Raw genomic sequence first — 19,637 nt, forward strand, 5'->3', positions numbered from 1 at the left:
TGAAAGCTATCTGATCCTCCTCATAGTCTAAGAATCAACACAGGAGAAATGTTCAAACTTTACCAATTTTAATATATAGTATTTCTAACTTACATAAATGCCACTTAAAAAAATCAAAAAACTCATGCCATGGAAGGAAGGGTTCTTTTCCTTTTCTTCATTTTCATTACTTCATCCACTGGTACAATCATTTCTGTCATTATATTGTCAAGTGCTGGATGTTCAAACTAGGTGGTGAGATAAAGATTAGATGCCAAGAGGCATTACCAGCCAAGCGTTTTTACAAAGCAATCAATACTCTTACGACCACTTCACAACAAAAGGTGCTCAGACTGGAAAAACAGGTGCTGTCACATGAACAATAAAACATCAACAGGCTCACAAAACAGAGTTTCTTAGAGCTTACACAATTACTTAAGAAATACAGAGACACAAAAATGTAGGCTGCACCCCATTGTCTAATTTATGGTAAAATAGTAAAATAAAGTTAATATAAATTTCAGCTTAACATACTTCATTTGTTTATTTTTTTTGGTAGTGAAAAAATTTGTGTAAATTTTGAAAAGAACTTAACTAGACTTTTGGATTTCCTAGAACTCACTCTAATACACAATTTTTTCCTAAAGGGGCTTGAAGCAAATCAAAGTAAAAGGGGGAAAAAAGCAATAAATGGGAATGGCCAAGGGTTTTTTCTAGTAAGAGTTTAAATAAATAATAGGCTTTACCTTTAACCAAGGGAACAGTGAAGAAACACTACCAAAAAGATTTTTAAACTTACAGTAAAAACAGACAAAGTACAAAACTCACATTTTTTTAAACTGTGAAGGAACACTAAGAAGAATTCTTATTAATTTACCAGCAATTTTACTTATTCACTTCACATCTACCTGAAGGTTCCCCTCTCCCAGCATATACTTGCATCTTAAAAATGGAAAGAAAAAGTGGAGAAGGCTCTAATCAAGCCAGCCCATTTTATTTGACTTAAAAAAAAAACCACCATCACCATCAACAATAAAACCCCAGCTCTATAAAGATTAGAAATTGGGTAAGAAAATAATTAGCTAGTGAGACCTTCCTCTGTCCAACCACATCTCTCCCTCCAAGGGTGACTACATATTTTTAAAAGAGGGGCGAGCCAACTAAACAGTTAAAAAACACACCGCTACACAACGAACACACTTCAGACTTTTGCAGGAGAAGAGAATGGGTTTAAGAGCACTTATTTACTTCATAAGACTGAAGAGTCTAGGGAAAAACTCTATTTTGCACCCACATCACTTCCACATAGATGCAACCTTCCAAATTAACCACCCTGCATCTACTAGCATCTTTAACGTTGCATCTGCTGACATATTTTTAAAGAATCAGTACTTTAAATATTGAGGATATTTAAATCCAGGTTTAGAAAATGACTGTTCAGGAGAAATGCGTCATCTGTTGGTACAAATCACTTGAAGTACCATTTATGTACTAGGGCTACAGAGACATAGTAGGGGGAGGGGTGCTTAAGAGTCTCAAACTGCTCTACCTGCTTACACCCCCACCAATGAAAATCAGATTGTGGGGATTGCATAGATTGTGTTCTAAAATAAAATCCTTCACAAATGCTTACTTTAATTTAAAGTAGTAAATGTTGTGCATACTATGTTTTAAATTGGCAGTATAAACCCATAAAATCCCATTCAAATTTTATCAAGATGGAAACTTAAATATTTATGCATTTTCTTGTTTTGTTTTTAGAGTAAATGAGAATGTCTGAAATTGGAGTAGAAACAAAGAAACACAAAATCAAAAGAAACTCATGTCCAGGTTCCGAGTAAAGAGCTCTCCCTGCCCTGTCCACACAGGAAATTGGTCTTGGTGGCACAGGGGACAGCACTTACTTACCTTTGCTGCAGCAGGTCCTTTAGACCAAACCAAAACTACAACAGCCACTAAAAACTGAGATAATAGCCAATGAAATTGAAGCTGAAGTCCTGAGGCTTCTTCAGTAACTTCTGAAACCACACACTGGAAGGGCCAGTCATCACCCAAATAACCTGCACATCCTCCAAGGTGACACGGAGCCAGGCAAGGCTGCCCACACGTCAGAGCCGTGTCACCCGGAGACCGGCCCTAAACGACGCTTGTTCCCTGGATCCCCTTTTCCCTAACAGACAGTTGACAGTGTTACTAGGATGCAGACACAGTCATTTCAGTTTGACAACTGGAAATAAAGCATAATAAAACAAGAGCAAAACCAATTCTAAACAAACAGCAGAATATTCAACAGATGGAAACATGAAATTAAACACAGAATTAGCATAACTTACATGTTTTAAAAGTATATACTTCTTTTATAAATACCTTTAATGGACAGTCTATTAAGAATCATAAATATTCAAGTGAACATTTGAATTTTCTCTTTACGAGTTCAGAATTCTTGAAGCCTCTGAAGATTAGTCTCCTTTTGCTGAATGTCCAGGAGTAAAAGTTCTGACGTAGTCTCTTTATGTCTCTAATTAGACATATAATAAGCCTTTATTACCTACTGTGTTGTAATAAGACTTTAAAATTCTGTAACTCTCTTATACTTGTAGAAAGCCTATTGGAGGAAAAAAACATATTAGTACAGCTAATATGATATGCATAGCTAATATGATATTTCGAATGATCGATATTGTACATGAGCTATAATTCAAAAGCAAAATCCAGAATAAAAGAATGCATTCAACACTGAACACTGAAGCTTTCATTTTAAATTAAGTAGGCTATAATTACTTATTAAGCATTAATAAAACACAGGGCTATGGTTCTTCAGTCTTGGTTAAGAAGGGGCAAAGGAAGCCAGTTATTTCTTATTTTTAATACATTAATGAGAGGAACAGTGACAAGAGTAATTTATTATCAGAAAGAATCTTAAAACATGTACACTTAGTCCATAAATTCATTTTGCGCATTTCTCACCAGATGTCTGCTCCTTTCTTGCTGCTCCCCAAACACACTAATTTGTTTTATACTGTTAGTTCCCAAATCTTTCAAGGTAAAGATTCTGTTTGTATTGCCCACTGCTGAATCCCACATTTATGGTGTTCGATAAACAAATAAGGATGAATGAATAAAATGCTTCAGGTCCCAGGTCCAGCAGGAAAACTCTGGAATGGGAACCACAAAATAATTCTATAAGCTCAATTATCCTTATGTACAAGTCAGGGTGGATACAACAAATATCTAATGTCTTCTTTCTATAACTGAAGATGATATAGTATGCAGTAGTCAGCTCCTTTCTTTACTCTAAATACTTAATAAATGATAACTTTTCCTATACCGAGAGCTTAGGTTATGCCAGGCAATGTTCTAGCTAGCACGTCAACACATAACCTCATTAACTGTTAAAAAAAACCCTACAAGGTGGATAAAATTAACTCTGATTTTATATTTCAGGAGGGCAGAGGCTCAAACAGATCAAGTTACTTCCCAGCCGCGGCCAGCTGGTGGGTGCATTCCAACCAGTTCATCAGATCCAGTACCATATGGCTGCTCAACAAACTCAGGCTCTCTGAGGTCTCAAAACCATTCATTGTCTCTATATTCTGACAGGTTGTGGGATTCATAGAAAATGAATTCTTACTGTAACCATCAGAATATTAAAGGACTGAAACAGATTTTAATTATTAGGAAAACACAATATGGTTATTAAACAAAATAAATGTCTAAAATCATATGCTGTACCTCAACACATCAGCTGTTTAAAAAAAAAACCTACCAAAATATACATGAAGATGCAGCAAAGAGCCCAAGGCCTAACTCACTAAAGAAGAGAGCTTAGTAAATAGCAGATGGGCTCAGAATGTGGAGACTACACTCCACGTCTGGTTTAGGCAGAGAGAGGATCAGGGAACCCGACGGTTACCTTAACTACGGGTGTCCCCTCTCCTGGGACCACAAGCTGCCCCGCACTGCAGTGCAGTGTCTGGGGAGGTGCCGTCCAGACCTCCCAGTTTATCACCCAAAAGATGTTTCCACCTTCTCCAGTATTATTCTAATAGACACAGGAAGGCATGCGTCTACCTATTACTTTACCCTTTTAGAGAGGCACTAAAATACACTAATATCCAGTCGGTATATTTATGCCATATGTCTATTCCCGGGAAAATAAACCATTTGATATAAACAATGAAACTATCAAAAAGGGCTGCTAGTATAGGAAAGACCCTTGTAGTCGAGATAAAGAAACCACATTCTGGCCCTGGCTGGTGTAGCTCAGTGGATTGAGCGCGGGCCTGAGAGCCACACAATCGCGGTTCGATTCCCAGCCAGGGCACATGCCTGGGTTGCAGGCCAGTTCCCAGCAGGGGGACTCACGAGAGGCAACCATACATTGGTGTTTCTCTCCTTCTCTCCTTCCCTTCCTCTCTAAAGATAAATAAATAAAATCTTTAAAAAAAGAAACCACATTCTCCAGGACTCAGTGGCCAGAACCAAAGGCAATGCTCATTGTATGTCTCTGCCCACTAGCATCACATGATAAAGCCACGTTGTGCTGGGCGCCCTGAGGTATTAATTAAACAGATATTAACTGTATTAAACAGGTTATCAGACAGAGAAAACCACCAGCATACTTAAGAAAGACTAGTGCATATACTCCCCAAAGTTAACATTAATTTTGTGCGTCAGCATGGCCAAAATTCATTATTTAAATGGTATGATAATTAAGTGGAACATAGAAGGAAGTTAATGGATCCCATTAATTATTAAGAACTGTAACATTCATTAAGGGAGAAGTAAGAAATGTATAGACTCTATATGGAGGAAACAATACAGCTCAACTGAATGTAAAAGAAGAATGGCAGGCACTCTTTGTTTTTCCCTGGGGAGGAAAAGATTAAATTAGGCTGTACCTCTGTGTGACCAGCCCACCCTCAGTGTCATCAACCCTAAGAGAAGACAGGTTTCTCCTATCTCGTCTAGTCAGAAAAATAAGAAGCGCTCTAACCACCCAGTGGTGTTTGTGAATCACCCCCACCAACACCCACACTGCCACGGGATTCAGGCAGCACCTTGGAGTTTAAGAGGTGCTGTCATATATAACCACCTTGTACCTTCAGGGGGAACTCTGTGAGGGAGGTTTGCGTCTGCCTCACTTTGCAGAATGAGCAGACAGCAGACAGAGGCAGGTGATTTGTGGGTGCTCACACTCTGGATGGAGCACAGGGTGCAGCAGGGTCCAGGGCGCCCACAGCCCTGGCTCTGAGTCCAGCGCCCTCTAGAGAACAACAGAGGCAAGACCGGCTGTCCAGTAGAACTAGAGCAGGAAGATGAGAAATTCTGAGAAAGTTAACATCTGCATCTTTCTCAATTTAATTGTATTTGGTTGAAAGTGTTCAAGTTGTTAAAAAGTCTTTTTCAATTAAATTAAATTTTAAATTAATTTTCTCCTGTTTTATCTTACTGTAGGCCTCATAAGTGGGTGGACTGAATTTTTCATGAAATGCCAATTACAGATGGACATTCTATGTCTATTTTATTTGAAACCTCCGCTTACACAGTCGTCTTCAAATATAGGGAGCCAACAAATGAAATCTTTGCTATTAAGACAAGGAATGAGCAACTAATTTATTTTTAATTTAACTGCCTTTTTTTAGCTTAAAAATGCATTTTAAGGAAACATAAGAAATAATCTCTGCATCACTTGGTTCTCTACTTATTAAAAAATTCTTTCTGAAGTTGAATTTTTTGTATTTTTTCCCATGGTAGCTTAGTATTATTTTTCTCTAATTCTGTTCCTTCTGTTCTGCATTACTCAGTTGGTACTGCATGTATCTCTACCGGCAAATTCAAATTATTTTTGAAACCATCTGTGGTATAAACAGAAAGTAAACTATATATCTGTGTACAGAAAAAGTGGGGTAAGAATGAGTGAAAGAAAAATGCCTCCTTAGCCCTGGATGGTGTAGCTCTGTGGACTGAGCACAGGCCTGCAAACCAAAGAGGCGTGGTTCGATTCCCAGTCAGGGCACATGCCTGGGTTGCAGGCCAGTTCCCAACAGGGGACATACGAGAGGCAACCACACATTGATATTTCTCTCCCTCTCTCCTTCCCTTCCCCTCTAGAGATAAATAAACAAAATTTTTTTTAAAAAAATGAAAAATGCCTCCTCAGTTGAAGAAATGAAGCAGCTGAAAGGTGTCATCTCTCTTTCCTTCGGCACCCTTCCCCCAAGCTCTCCAACAGCCATCGTTCTTGAACAAAGGACATGTGAGATGGTCAGTTAAGGAGCATAATATCAGGGGAGAATTTCTTCCCCAAACAACTGAAAGGCAAACTGGGAAACAGTGGTGAACAAGTGTGGTGAGCTATAGAGAAATTGGCTTTTGAGTACAGCCATAATAATATTTGATAAAAATTTTCTCTTTGTCCGCAAAACACACTACCTCAGCAGAGAGGACCTTGCATTTGGCTGGAAGCAGCAGAGAAACCAGTCCCACCTTACCTTCCAAAAGCATTTAAAAGAGCAACTATCTCCTGACGAGTGAGTTGGAAGCCTTTCGACGGGCTGTTCTCTGGAAGCTTCTGGATTTCTTTTTCAGAGAATAGTATCTTCAGGGCAGTTCCTAAACCCTGAGTCTAAAGCAAATAGCGATAAACTTACAGTCAAAATCACACCATGACCACTGTGAAGGCTGACAGGAATACTCAGTTACTAAGATGAGAGTCCGGAAACGCAGAGGAACTGAACTTCACCATGTTACTAAACTATGCAAAATGCAGTTTCTACTTCCTCACGGACCGTGCACGTGATAAATTTATATACACCGTGCACGGCATATAAAATACTGACATACTCTATTTATAACCACCAACTTCAGAAATGAATTTGAGATTATATCAATAGAAACAGATGCTCTGACCCAAAATCATTAACATAGAGTAACAGGAAAAATGCCCTTACACATACACATATAAGCCACGGAGTTTCATATTAACTTTTTTCATCAATAATACAGAAAAACCACACTTCAGATCTCTAATTCAGTGAACAGTGAGAGCCTTTAACAAAAAGTTTCTGCTCCTCAGTGGGAAGATGTGAGGTGAGTAAGAGTTCCAAACAGAAGACGACACACACCTGTAACTTCCCCCACAGCCTGCATTTGTCGCATCCAACGCAGTCCATTATACGGGAGATGTTCTTGAAGTGTAACCGGAATTCCTCCTAATGTGCAGAAAATATTTGTGTTCTAATTACACATTTAAAATGACACTGCCTGTGTCTGAATTATAGGAAGGAAAAGTTTTGAAGTTTTGGCGAATGAGTTGTTTTTCAACAGTGATGAAGAAAACTATTTGAAACTGTACAGCATAAAACATGAATGAAAATTTAGAAAATTCAGTCCACGTATTAATTCAACAAACTTCGCCGAGGGGCAACTCTATGCAAAGCATCAACACGAAAGTAAGTAATACCCAGTCTTTACTTTCAGGACTTCACAGCTGCCTCCACTTACTTACTATGTGCGTACGACCAGCGGTAAATGGCTACACTATGCTTCACTTACTTTTGACGGATTGCCTTGTGTGAGTCTAAATTGGAAAACTCACCCTAGAACAATGCTGATCCCTGCCTCTCTCCCTAGTACCACACTGCTTGTAACACCAGCACGGGTGATCACAGGCTGAATGCGGGTGGGTGGGGGGGCAGAGTCTCACAGCCCCAGATCCACTAGGGTGGCCCCTCAGGAAAGGGCCCTGGGGTTGTGTCACACGGGGAGGCTCCTGCCTGTGGGCACCTGTACGTGTTCTTGTGACTAAGGGCAGGCTCATGTTACTTGAGGACAACACTAGTTAAGAGAAAGTTTCTTTATCTTTTTCACATGGCAAATTTGGAAATAAAAATCATTTTACTGAACCGAGGTGAACATTTTGTTGCATGCAGCTAGACATGCGTCACCTGAAAACTGGCTACCACAAGCCCGGAGGAACCAGTACCCTGGCCAAACCAAGACGATATAAGTACAACACAAAAACTCCTTTGCTCTGCAGCCTCATGCATTTCATGTTTTTTGAAGCAGATGGAAAAATAAACTTAAGTTCTACTATGCACGTCTTCAGAAAATAGCAAACAAAATTTCCAGCATTTTGTAGCTGACAGCTAGCCGTACCTTAGTGCTTTATCAGCCTCACCTTCCTCATCTATAAAATGATACCTAATTATGGTGGTCATATCTTTTACACAAGGGCGTTCTGAAGGTCAAAAGTATAATATTTGTATAAATATGTAGAAAATAGGAAGCATTACAAAAATGAATTAACCACTTTAGATTAAAAAATGAATTATCATATTAAATGCCAAAATAGCAATATACCTCTAAAACAACCATGAAACAAAGCAGCCTTCCCAAACTAAAATGTCATGTGGCTAAATTATTTCATTTCAAAATACCAAGAAACTCTTTCCAATGGAGACCACTCAGTGCTAACTTTTTAGTTCATGTAGTATATCTACATCTAAAATATCTTGGGGATGAATGTGTTTCAGAATTTTTCAGATTTCAAAAGCAGCACATTCACTATTTATTAAGAAACACTTCTCCAGAGTATGTGGCAACACCCCATAATCAAATATATTAAAGCTTCTGTAAGAATATTTACACAACATCAAAGAATATTTACAAAGCAGAGTTTTTTTAAAAGACTATAAATATTCTTACATCAATTCAAGTTATGTTTTGTTACCTAATTTACACCAAAAACAAGAAACATGATTCAGTTTTTGGAGCCTTCTGGATTTTGGAATTGCATAAAAAGGCTGTGAACCTGTACTAGAGGACTACTTGCCACCCTGTTTCAAATACTTTCATAACATTCTAAGGGTACAATGTATTCCTTAATGTACTGACTGTAAGCCCAGGAAAACAAAGACCTCCTCACATGAAGCTTTATAATGTTCCTAAAATATATTCTCCTTCTTACATCTCAGGTTATAGGAAATCTTTGCCTTTTATGTTAGTCCACAAGGACAAAAACCTAAGAATTTCATAAATTATTAACATTCCATAAAAGAAACTTTAGAAAAATATGCTATTTATTGCGTTCAATGGGGATTAAAGACAATATGATTTTGAAGTAAGAAAACTCTTGGACCACTGCCCTCGGAGGCATTTACAAAGGCGCCTCACTCATTGGTTGCAGCGGTGCCCGCCAAGCAGTTGGTCAAACAAGAGAGGAACTGAGAAGCAAGTGTGGAGAAGGGGACGTTGTATGATTCACAGGGTACCCAATCAGACCAGCTCCAACAAGGTGGGCCGGGGAAAGACAGTGCAGGCGAATGGGGTTAAAACATAGCCAGTGAACTTCCCCACACCCTGTCCCCCAGTCAGTTTTACCTTCAATGACTTGGCCCCCTTTTTGTCACCTGCAAACATGGACTTCTCGTCAAAGTGCATGGGAAAGGACCTGATGGGAGGAGAACATTGTTAAGTTGCGGACAAAATTCAACTGCTGTGTATTAGTGCTCTGGTAGAATTTTTTAGCCATATATTTAAATTAATAATTTATTCATATGTAAGGTTTATAACAGCAAAATGACAAACAGTTCACATATAAACCATTCAATAATAGACTAAAGCAAGATAAAGACAGCTTTGTAATGTATAAGCTTGTAATGTTTTAAGAAAGTATGTGAAAAATAATCTAAAAAATAACTAAAAACAATTTATGTGAAAAATGTACATCCCTGTTAATATTTTAAAGCACCTTTTAAAACATAATCCATAGTTTACATTAAGCACTTTTAATCCAACATTCCTCCATGCTCATTTTAACGGCAGTAAGCTCAAGCTTTAGACCCGGCAGTTTTTAAAGGGTCATATTGTAGAAGGCAAGGCTAATGGTGTTCCCTCAGAGATCTACAGACACGGTAACATACGCTGCCATCTGAACTTGAAGAGCGACCAGAAGAGTATGAAATTGGCAGAAAGAGCATTAAAGTGGCGTTCAACTTAAAGCTACATTTTAAAGTATAGCCCATTCGCAAGTGTGGAACTGCAATGCTACGTTACAGATGATTTTCAGCAGACATTTTTAGAAAAAAAACCTTGAAGACTGCGGTTCTGTCGACCGCTCCCTTCTCCATTCTAACCCTCTCTCTTCTAGTAACTGTGAGAAGCCAGCTGCTGTTGCGTTTCAAGCGCTGCCTCATTCAAACCCGCGCACAGCCTGGATCCTTACTTTGTGTCCTGGAAGATGCTCAGGAGGAGGGATTTTGTGTCGGCATCGTCCTCCACGTTTCCTGTGTAAAGATCTACGATCGAGCGCTCAAAATACGGGGCCACCTTTGACAAAGCTCGCAGCTCAATTAAGTATAAGAAGTACAGATTCTTTAACCTTCTTGGTCCTTCTCCCTTGGTTTCCACGGGGTCAAAACGGCGTTTAAATTCTTTGATATTAGGTCCCCAGCTAGGTTTACCCCAGGTTTCTAAAGAGAGAGAAATACATGATATACTTTTAATAGATAGGACTTTTTTCTCTATAGAAAATATATATTCACCCCCAACAATTTTCACACTAATAGAGGGCAAAATCTCCATGTAAAAATCTGATTACCTTCCAAAAGATAATTTGCGCAGAGATGTAAGTTGATACTAGCATGAAGTCCTGATATAAGCTTATAGAAGACTCTTTTCTCCAGACACAAACCTATTCAGAAAAATATTGATAAAGATATCACATCCATTTAGATAACAGAAATACTGAAGATTACGTACACAGGCTTATTTTTAAAGTTCAGATTCAAGGACATTATGAGTAAATCAAAGAATATTATGAAAAAACCGGATCAAGATTCTCTCACTAGGTGAGAATATAAGCTTCTGACTTCCAAATGGAGTGGACAGAATGATAACTGGACACAGAATAAGACAGAAAGTGTGGGTTCCTGGGGGTTCAACACTCTGGATGCACTTGGCAGGTCCCAGGTTACTCAAAAGGCAACAGCACAGGTTTTTCATGGTTTAGGTTAAACTAAAGCAAATGTAATTATCAAGTCTTGTTTGGCTTAACAACAGCTTGAGATCTCATTCCCTAATTCAGAAATTTTGCTAAAATATTCCCATTGTTATGGATGGAGACCAAAATGTAAAAATTAAATTGTTTTGTAGCTTCCTCCTAAAAGTATATGGCCAGTTTGGAATGTTTAGGGTAACTATCTGACTTAATTTGGTACAGTATTAGGTGTTAACTTCTCCTCCAGTACAACCTCTAATCTCTGTTATCAGAGAGCAAAACGATCGATTTGACATTGTTCACCTTCTTTTCCTCCCCACACCTCTGTGTGCAGCACTGACTTGTATCCAGGAAAATGTCTAAAGTCTAGGGAAGGGAGAGCAGAGAAAAGCAAAGCTTGTAAAGATGCAGAGGCCCCAAAATGAGACCAGGTAGCCTAGAAGGCAACTCTAACTGGCAAAGCCCACAAAGGCCCTGAGTGGGGATGGGGGACAAGTGAGAAGGGAGGAGTGGAAATGTACTTCCATATACATGAAAATCAGGCAACTCCAAGCAAAATGGTAACAGTAAAAGGTCCTCCAGCCAGTCACACAACACACTTAGGCAGCTCTGGCTGGACAGCTTCTCCCACTTGCAGGCTGCTGGGCCCAAGCAGCCACTTCACTCCCATGTTTAAGTAAAAAGACAAATTCTCACAATGCAGAGCAAATTCACTACCCTGTTTTGAAAGTGGTTCTTTTTTTTTCTGCATTTGATTTCATTCAAATTCATTTTCAGCAACTGGACTGATTAGAGGACACTGATTTTTCTTTTCACAAAAGGATGAGGTTTTCTGTGTAGTTTGGCACATGGACACACAGTACCTGGCAGCTAAAGGAAGATCTACAGGCTCAACCCACACTCACAGTTGGATGGCTATGGCCGCTTTCATTCCCCAGACGAAGAAACTGAACCTCAGAAAATGTGAGTCAGTTGCCTGGAAACAGGAGTCCTTTCCACAGGGACTCCCGTCAGTCAGATTCGACAAGAGCAGTTGGTACAGTACACCCCAAAACCCAGTACTGCCCATAAACATCATTCTCATCCCTCATCATCAACATTCAGAATCTCTGACCACCTCTTATAGCCTAAATGTTACTTTTTCACAACTTATATCTTTAGAATAAAACTAATTGAACAGAGCTAAGCATCTTCTCCTACATAAGCATTTATCAATACGACTCCTAGCTGTACCTACGCATTTATAACAGTTACCTTAACAATGGCCAATATGTGTACATAGTTCGGTGAAAGCAAAGGTACAACAGAATTAACTACTTAGTTTAACTCTACAGTTCCTGTCAGGTTATGGCTATAAAATATCAGTTTTCCTATTTCATTCAACTTACTTATCTTTCATTATTATATTTTAACTTTTGGCTTTGTAAATTAATGGTAATTTGATAATTTTTTAAAAAGCATCATATATCCAATTGTTAAAATCCTACAGTGTTTCAGCTCTCTATTAATAACATCTTACATTCCTAATATCTTCAATATTAGAAAATATAATAATACAAAAGTATATGGTACAGTGGGATCTATATGGCTAATCCATTAAATAGACAAGTTTAGACTGTATTAACATGTATAAAAAAAACATGTTTAAAACCTTATGAATTCAACTTTGCCCTTCGTATGTAAAAAGTCCCACTGGAAATGCTGGGTCTGCGTGGTGGCTGTTAGACGTGGCTGGGAAGAGGGGGTTGGGGGGGCATCCTGGGGAGGAAGGGGTTGGGGGGTGTCCTGGGGACCCAGTGACAGTGTCTGCTCTGTGTTTCCATAATGCTGACTTTTGGCTTCAACATTTTCAAATAACTGCGTCCCGAAATATAATAACCTAAAACATGTCACTTCCTTTCAAACACTGTCAAAATTAGTTGTCTAGGCAATGACTCCTAAAATTTACAAAAATACGTTCAACAACTCAAGACATTTCTTGCGAAAATTTAATTTATAACATAGACACAGTTTACCTTCTAGCCATGTGTAGAATGATTCTCCTTAAAAAAAGAACACACATACACACAGAATCAGGTTAAAATATTTAAAGTCATTTATATATTAGAATAAATTATCTATAAATATTTTTATGACAGATTAAGGAATATCTTTAGAAATTTCCATTGTTTCATGTGAAAATAAATCCCAAAAGTAACTGAAGCATTAGAAGAATGCTCTTATAAATGATATTTTGACTAGTAAAATTTCTGAGAAAACACTTTAGTCAAAATGTTACATAAATGTTATTCACTAGAAGGCTTAAACATCCATAAGTCTGGGGGGAGACTTTAATAATCTTAAATTTGCTTTTGATGATAACTATGGCACTCTTAGAATTTCAGAAAAAAAAAACAGTGAATTATAATTAATACAAAAATCTTATTATTATTCCATTTTTTCCTGATCCAGTAAAGCTAGGTATATTTCCTCAATTATCTAAGACTACTGACTTTCAAGGGACAATTTTTAAATCCCTTCATCTTTAAGATAATTACTAAGCAAAGCCCACAACTTAAACATGCAGGGCCCCAGCTGATCTGAGTACTCACGATAAGAGAACAGTTTCTAGACCAACGTATCACTTTGAGAGATGAGGCGACAGTTGGCAAGACGAAAAGAGTTAATGCACTTCCTGGGTTACTGACCCTTATTTTGTTTGATTTTAACTGAGAAAAGCAAAGTGTGGTAAGAAACCCAGCACACAGAGGAGCTGAGTGGGAATCTAGGGGTACATTAGATGAGGGGGAGTGACTGTGCCTCCTGGGAGTCGGTCCACTGCAAAACTCCAACATCTTCCTACAGATTCATTCATTCAATAGCCTCTTACTAAGGATCATTCATCATCATATCTCTTTTTTATTCAAACAACCCTAACAGCTAACGTTCCTATTAGCTCCCGAGATTCTCAATAATCTGGCCTCTACTCACCTTTCTAATTTACCCCTATATAAAGTCTTTCCTACTGCTCACAGGGTGTCTGCCCACACATGCTCCATTTTTCCCTTCTTGGTTCCTAGGTCCATGCCATTTCTCCAAATAGCACATCCTATCCACTTCTAGCACCTCGGCTTTCCCAGATCACTCCAGTGAAATACAATTTTGGCACCTCTACAGAGCTATATTAATGGACTATTTGTGCTATGTATGTGTAGTACTTCTTTTTTTAAAAAATTAGAGAGAGAGAGGAGCACTGATTTGTTGTTCCACTTATTTATGCATCTATTGTTGATTCTTGTATGTGCCCTGACTGGGGATTGAACCTGCAACCTTAGTACTTCTTTATCATCATTTATAGAGCTTATCCTTCTTGCTATATAATGTCAGCTCCTAGAGGGAAGGCATCACTTTTTACACATCTTTCTATCCTGCACAACATCACTATGAACAATATGCCCTTGAATGTAGATTTAAAATAACTATTCATTTGAAGTAAGTATTTAGGCAATTTGGAGGCATCTTATGACCAATAGTCATTTAGTAACCTTGAGTAACCCACAGCTGATAAATTAGTATTATTCATCAGAGTAAATATGATAATATCTGAGGCTGTAAATTTCAAAGTCAATAAGAAAATAAAAAAGTCACAAGACATATTATCTGGTCAGACTATCCTAATTTCTGTTCCTTCAGAGCACATCTAAGTAGATTATAACAACCAGAAAACGGAGAGGTTGTCATGTGGTCATGGTTCCCATTCTAAACATTAAAGGAAAATGATCTATATATTTTTTTAACATAGGGTAACTTTCTACTACTAAAACTACTCAATTTTTGTCATTATTTATTGGTAGGTATTTTCTAAAAAAATAAGATAAGTGCTTTCTTTTGAATCAGGGGAAAAACCAAACTTTGATCTTTAAAAACACTCCCTCTACTTGAAACAAAAACACAAGCGTTCAACTCACCGTCATCTTCTCCTGAAAGAGAAAACAGTAGACGAGATTTTAGAGAATGTCTTACACAGTTCAGCTTCTAATCCTGTTCATTTTAACGTGGGGTTAAAACTTTCTTGTGTGCTCAACTGCTACTTACACCGTGAACCCCGGTCCAAGTGCAGTCACCCGCAAGTGAGACTTCTTAGTGAGGGTACAGCCCCCAAAGCACAACTTTCACTTTTCACACAGTAAATCATATCAGAAAGCAACTACAAATAATCACAAAGGCCACTGGTGTCAACCAGTGACTAACAGGAGGTCACCCACGTCATCACCCCGTGCAGGACATCATCCCGCGCTTTCTCGGACACCATCCTTTCCCTGCTGGGACACTTCCTCCTTTCAATTCCTGCTCCCAGGCCCACACGCCTTGACAGAAGTTCTTCCCAAACTGTAACCAGTGAAACCCCACTGCCTATCATTTTTGTAAAAAAAAAAAAAAAAAGGTTCAGTTGTTCACAAGCTGTTGGAAAGCCAGCTGCAGAAGCCCAGAGGTTGTGGCTCAGGAACAGTTCACAATGTGAGAGCTGTGGTCGACAGTCAGCAGTTCCCATGGAGACAGTGCTCTGCACTCACAGCAGGTGGGCAAGAGCCACTTCCGTACTCCAGGGGGCCCACCTTCTCCCTCACCTGGCCTCTTCTCCCTCCTTCATACTTCCTTCTCCTCCTCCTCTCTTCTGCCCCCTCCTTCTTTATATAGCACTTGCCCTCCCCCCTCAATTCTCCGGCAGTCTCATAGCTCTGATTTATCATAACAAATAATTACTAAGTGAAGGGTTTCTTAGGATTTAATGGTTTTATTAAACAAACAATTACATTTGCTGCTTTAAAAGTAAGTGATATTACTCAGCCATCAATAAAGAATGAAATCTTGCTATTTGTGACAACATGGACAAACCCTGAGGGCATTATACTAAGTGAAATAAGTCAGACAGAGAAAGACAAATATACCATGGTTTCAGATATGCGCGGAATCTAAAAACCAAACTCTTAGATACAGAGAACAGATGGCTGGTTGCTAAAGGTGGGGGTGAAATGGGTGAAGAAGATCAAAAGACACAAACTTCAGTACAAAATAAGTACATCCCGGGCATATAACGTACAGCAAGGTGACTATAGGTAATAAGACTGTGCTACACCTTGCAGAGTTGCTAGGAGAGTAGACTTTAAAAGTCCTCATCTCAGGAAAAACAGATTTCTAACTGTGGTGCTCGCTGTGGTGATCACATTGCAACAGAAACAGCAAACCACCGTGCTGTGTCCCTGAAACTAACATAGTAATACATCGCCTACACCTCAGTGGAAGAAATTTTAAAAGTTCCAATCCTCAAAAAAAGGAAGTGATCACAGGAAACCTGTCCAAGAGTGTCGCAAGCTGCCCTGTGGAACAGAATGTGGAGGCGGGGGGGGGGGGCATTCCCTTTTTAGTTTATGTAACTTTTGTATTGTTGTAAGTTTTGTAAATCTTATGTAATAAAAACATTTAAGCTGAAAATAGAAAAGTTCCGAAGTAACAGAGGCAAAGGCGAGAAGCCATGCACGCCTGCCCTGACCGGGTGCCCTCTGCAGGCAGCGTGAGGACGAACTGGGGACGAGTGCCCGTCACGCTGTGATGCAGGGCGCGTCCAGGAGCAGTCCGCTCGCTCAGCCTTCCTAAGTCTCCTTGGTTCTCAGAAGTACCTGAACATATAAACCTAGACCAGGAAGTTCAAGTTCTTACCACCCTGGTCTGCAGAAAACAGTGGAAGGGCAAGTCAGTTACAGGGCTGCTTGCCAGGGCTGGCTCCTCTTGAGAAGAGACTGAGGAGGTACCCCCAGTTTTATACTGAGTAACCCCAACTGTCTACAGCTATGCTGTCCCACAGAAATACACACCAGCCACACATGCAGTTTTAAATTTTTTCTAGTAAAGTTTTCTAATAAAATGTTTCCTAATACCACATTGCAAAAAGCAAGCGGTACACATGCCCTGCAACACAGGAGTTTAAGCAGCTCTACCAAAACAACAAAGTTCTGTTTAATAGCAGATGTGTCTTACATTGCTTCTGTGTTTAAGTTTAAATGAACTAAAATGAAGTAAACTGTAAAGTTTAATTTTATGTGCTCAGCAGCCTGAAGCGGCAAATGGCTGCCTTCTCAGATGGTGCAGGGGGCAGGCAACCTAATGTACTGAAGCTGGGGCCTTGCCCAAGACCTAGAGAATCAGAACCTGCATTTAACAAGGCTCCTTGGCGACTGGCACGCACACTAAGTCTGTGAAGCACACATCAGCCCTTGGTTCTTAAACTTGGCTGCATACTGGAATCCGTTGGACAGTAAAAGAATACCGATGCCCAGGTGTAAATTTGGGCTCAGTTGGCATGGGATAGGGCCTGAGCTTCCAGGTTTCTATGAGCTTCCTGGGAAACTGCTAATATATGGATTAGCCACATAGTAGACTAATTTTACATAAAGCTCCTCATCAGAGCCTGGCACATTGTGGGTGCTCAATAAAAACACGCAGTAATCTTGAGACTTAACTAAGAGCATTTAATATACTTTTGAATATTCAAATTAAACGACATATAAAACAGCTGAAACCTTTCTCAAATTAAGTTTAGTTATAATAAAGACATTTTGTAAACAATCTCTAAAAGCATAAAAATGTATTTTTAAAAAAACCCACCTCGGCTGGGTGCCAGGGGATTTAAAGGACGATAAACAGATCTAGGCCTGAAAAAAAAAAACATCCCACAAAACTCAAACATGAAGCAAATTGAGTTTGTTCTGTAATTTTTCCCAACAGACACAAACGTGCTCCTTCCCCTCCCCGCACCCCCCCCCCCCGCCCCAGTTACTTGAAACAGTTCTCCTCATAGATGCTGTTCCACACTCGCCACGCGGACGGCCCTTTGTAGCCGGTATAGCGCTCTGGGTTCAGCAGCAGGTCCACGTACTGGGCGGCTGGAGACCTCTCATCTAAAACAGAGACAATCCATAAGCCATCCCTGTTTCACAATTTTCTCAACTTTAGCACCACAAAGCAAACAGGACTGCTGGAAGATCAAAGAAATGCTACACTTTTTAAATAATCTCCAAGTGAATCGGCAGAGTGCTAAATGCACTTGTGACTGTACTTGACCCAGGATTCAGGATTCATAGTCACTTGGACTTGAAAGAGGCAAAACCGCCCCTCCCTCTCCTCTGGACCGTGGTGCTCTGAAGTAGGGCAGGGCCCTCACCTTGTTGGAGGCGTTCACTGTGTCTTCACTTTGACCACCAGGACTGAAAAGACCTAGCAGAATCATCACCTGTTTTAATGTTTTATTTGATTTCTTCCCAATATGTACACTTACCTAAGCACAAATTTGGAACATTTACTTGTTAGCATGTGTTGTATTGAAAATACAGACAGATCCTGTGACTCTGCCTCCAACTCAGGAAGTGGATGGTTCGGTAACTTTGTGATTCAAAATCAATCATTCCTAAACTTACACAACAGTCTAGCTTTTAAAAACATCACCAATTTATTTTTACCAATGTTAACATATCAAAGTGCTTTTTTCTCTTCTCAAATCAATACAATAGGCACAATTACAAGGACTTGTTAAGACATTTAAAATTAAATAACCACTTCCTTTGTGTCAAAACCTAAATGGGCATTTACTAGATCTCCACTATTTGGACAACATTTCAGTAGAGACCACTGAGGGACACAAAAGATAAAGAAAAGTGGTCCTTACTCTTGAGGCTCACAGTCTAGGGAGACAGGGACACACTCACTTCATGCCTGTAGGAAGACTGTAACGACAATGCTCACAAATGTCTGTTCATGATACACACCCGCTGAAGTGCTACCCATGGAGACACTGATGTGCTCCTTCATCTACGTGCTTCCTACTTCTTGGACACATGACAGTAATCAGTAGTATGCAGACACCAGAATTAAAATAGTGGTCAAATACAGTCATTAAAATATGGCCCCTCTTCTTTTCATGACCTGATAAGTGCACCTTCTTGTTGGTCAACATGCACTGGCCATTCAGAGGCCACAGACTGAGATTACCCACAACCACAAGGGCAAACAGCACCCCAACCCATGCTTTGCAAGAACTATCTGGCACTTACGTGAAACAGGAAGAGCACAAAGATAATTACAACTGCTCGTTCCTCAATGAGTTGTGTCAAACTTAGAGTCAATGGAACCTGATCTTGGAGAATACTGACTCTATTTCTAGTCCTAACATTGTACGGATCTTCCAGTTTACAAGGCACTGAAAACTGTTAATTTGTAGATGGACGAACAGAAACTACCTAAGGTCACAAACTGACTCAAGACTTAAAAACCAATAATGTAATTTTTTAAGTCTAAATTTAAAAGCAAAGATTCAAATTAAAAAGTTAATAATAAAAGTATGGCTTTTATATACAGTAAAATTCCAATGAAAGTTTTACAATTCACTAGCTTTTGTTATACATTTTTAATTTCTTTGAGCTCTTCTTATGTAAATTCACTGGCAAAATTAATTCAATTATGTACATAAGCTTTACAAATATTATTCAGCATACATATACCTTTACTGACTGAGATGTGTGCAGGTGTACACGCATAAGGAATGCGTGTGTGCATGTAAACCTGTGCCTTTGTAGGGTCACCTGTGAATGTGCAGACTGGCCTGGTATCATTCTCTTTGTCCAAC

General features: G+C 39.2%; 1 protein-coding gene across 4 annotated transcripts in view; it reads right to left on the reverse strand.

The window, feature by feature from the left end:
- Positions 1-51: 51 nt before the first annotated feature.
- ERO1B (endoplasmic reticulum oxidoreductase 1 beta) overlaps positions 52-19,637 on the reverse strand; it is a 45,835-nt gene continuing 26,249 nt past the window's right edge. The window contains exons 7-16 of one of the 4 annotated variants that reach the window (XM_037168159.2): positions 17,796-17,916; positions 17,624-17,670; positions 14,929-14,940; positions 12,997-13,023; positions 10,583-10,675; positions 10,208-10,454; positions 9,364-9,433; positions 7,107-7,193; positions 6,474-6,607; positions 52-2,584 (exon numbers count right to left, since the gene is read on the reverse strand). In XM_037168159.2, coding sequence (XP_037024054.2) covers positions 2,524-2,584; positions 6,474-6,607; positions 7,107-7,193; positions 9,364-9,433; positions 10,208-10,454; positions 10,583-10,675; positions 12,997-13,023; positions 14,929-14,940; positions 17,624-17,670; positions 17,796-17,916 — 899 coding nt within the window. In that variant the 3' untranslated portion in view covers positions 52-2,523. Of the gene's footprint in view, positions 2,585-2,630; positions 3,135-6,473; positions 6,608-7,106; positions 7,194-9,363; positions 9,434-10,207; positions 10,455-10,582; positions 10,676-12,996; positions 13,024-14,928; positions 14,941-17,623; positions 17,671-17,795; positions 17,917-19,637 lie in introns of those variants that run through there. The other 3 variants (XM_037168158.2, XM_053667876.1, XM_053667875.1) reach the window with 3 other exon arrangements.

The sequence above is a fragment of the Artibeus jamaicensis genome, unplaced genomic scaffold, assembly GCF_021234435.1.
Source record: "Artibeus jamaicensis isolate MK-2021 breed Jamaican fruit bat unplaced genomic scaffold, CSHL_Jam_final contig_473, whole genome shotgun sequence".
Taxonomy (NCBI): domain Eukaryota; kingdom Metazoa; phylum Chordata; class Mammalia; order Chiroptera; family Phyllostomidae; genus Artibeus; species Artibeus jamaicensis.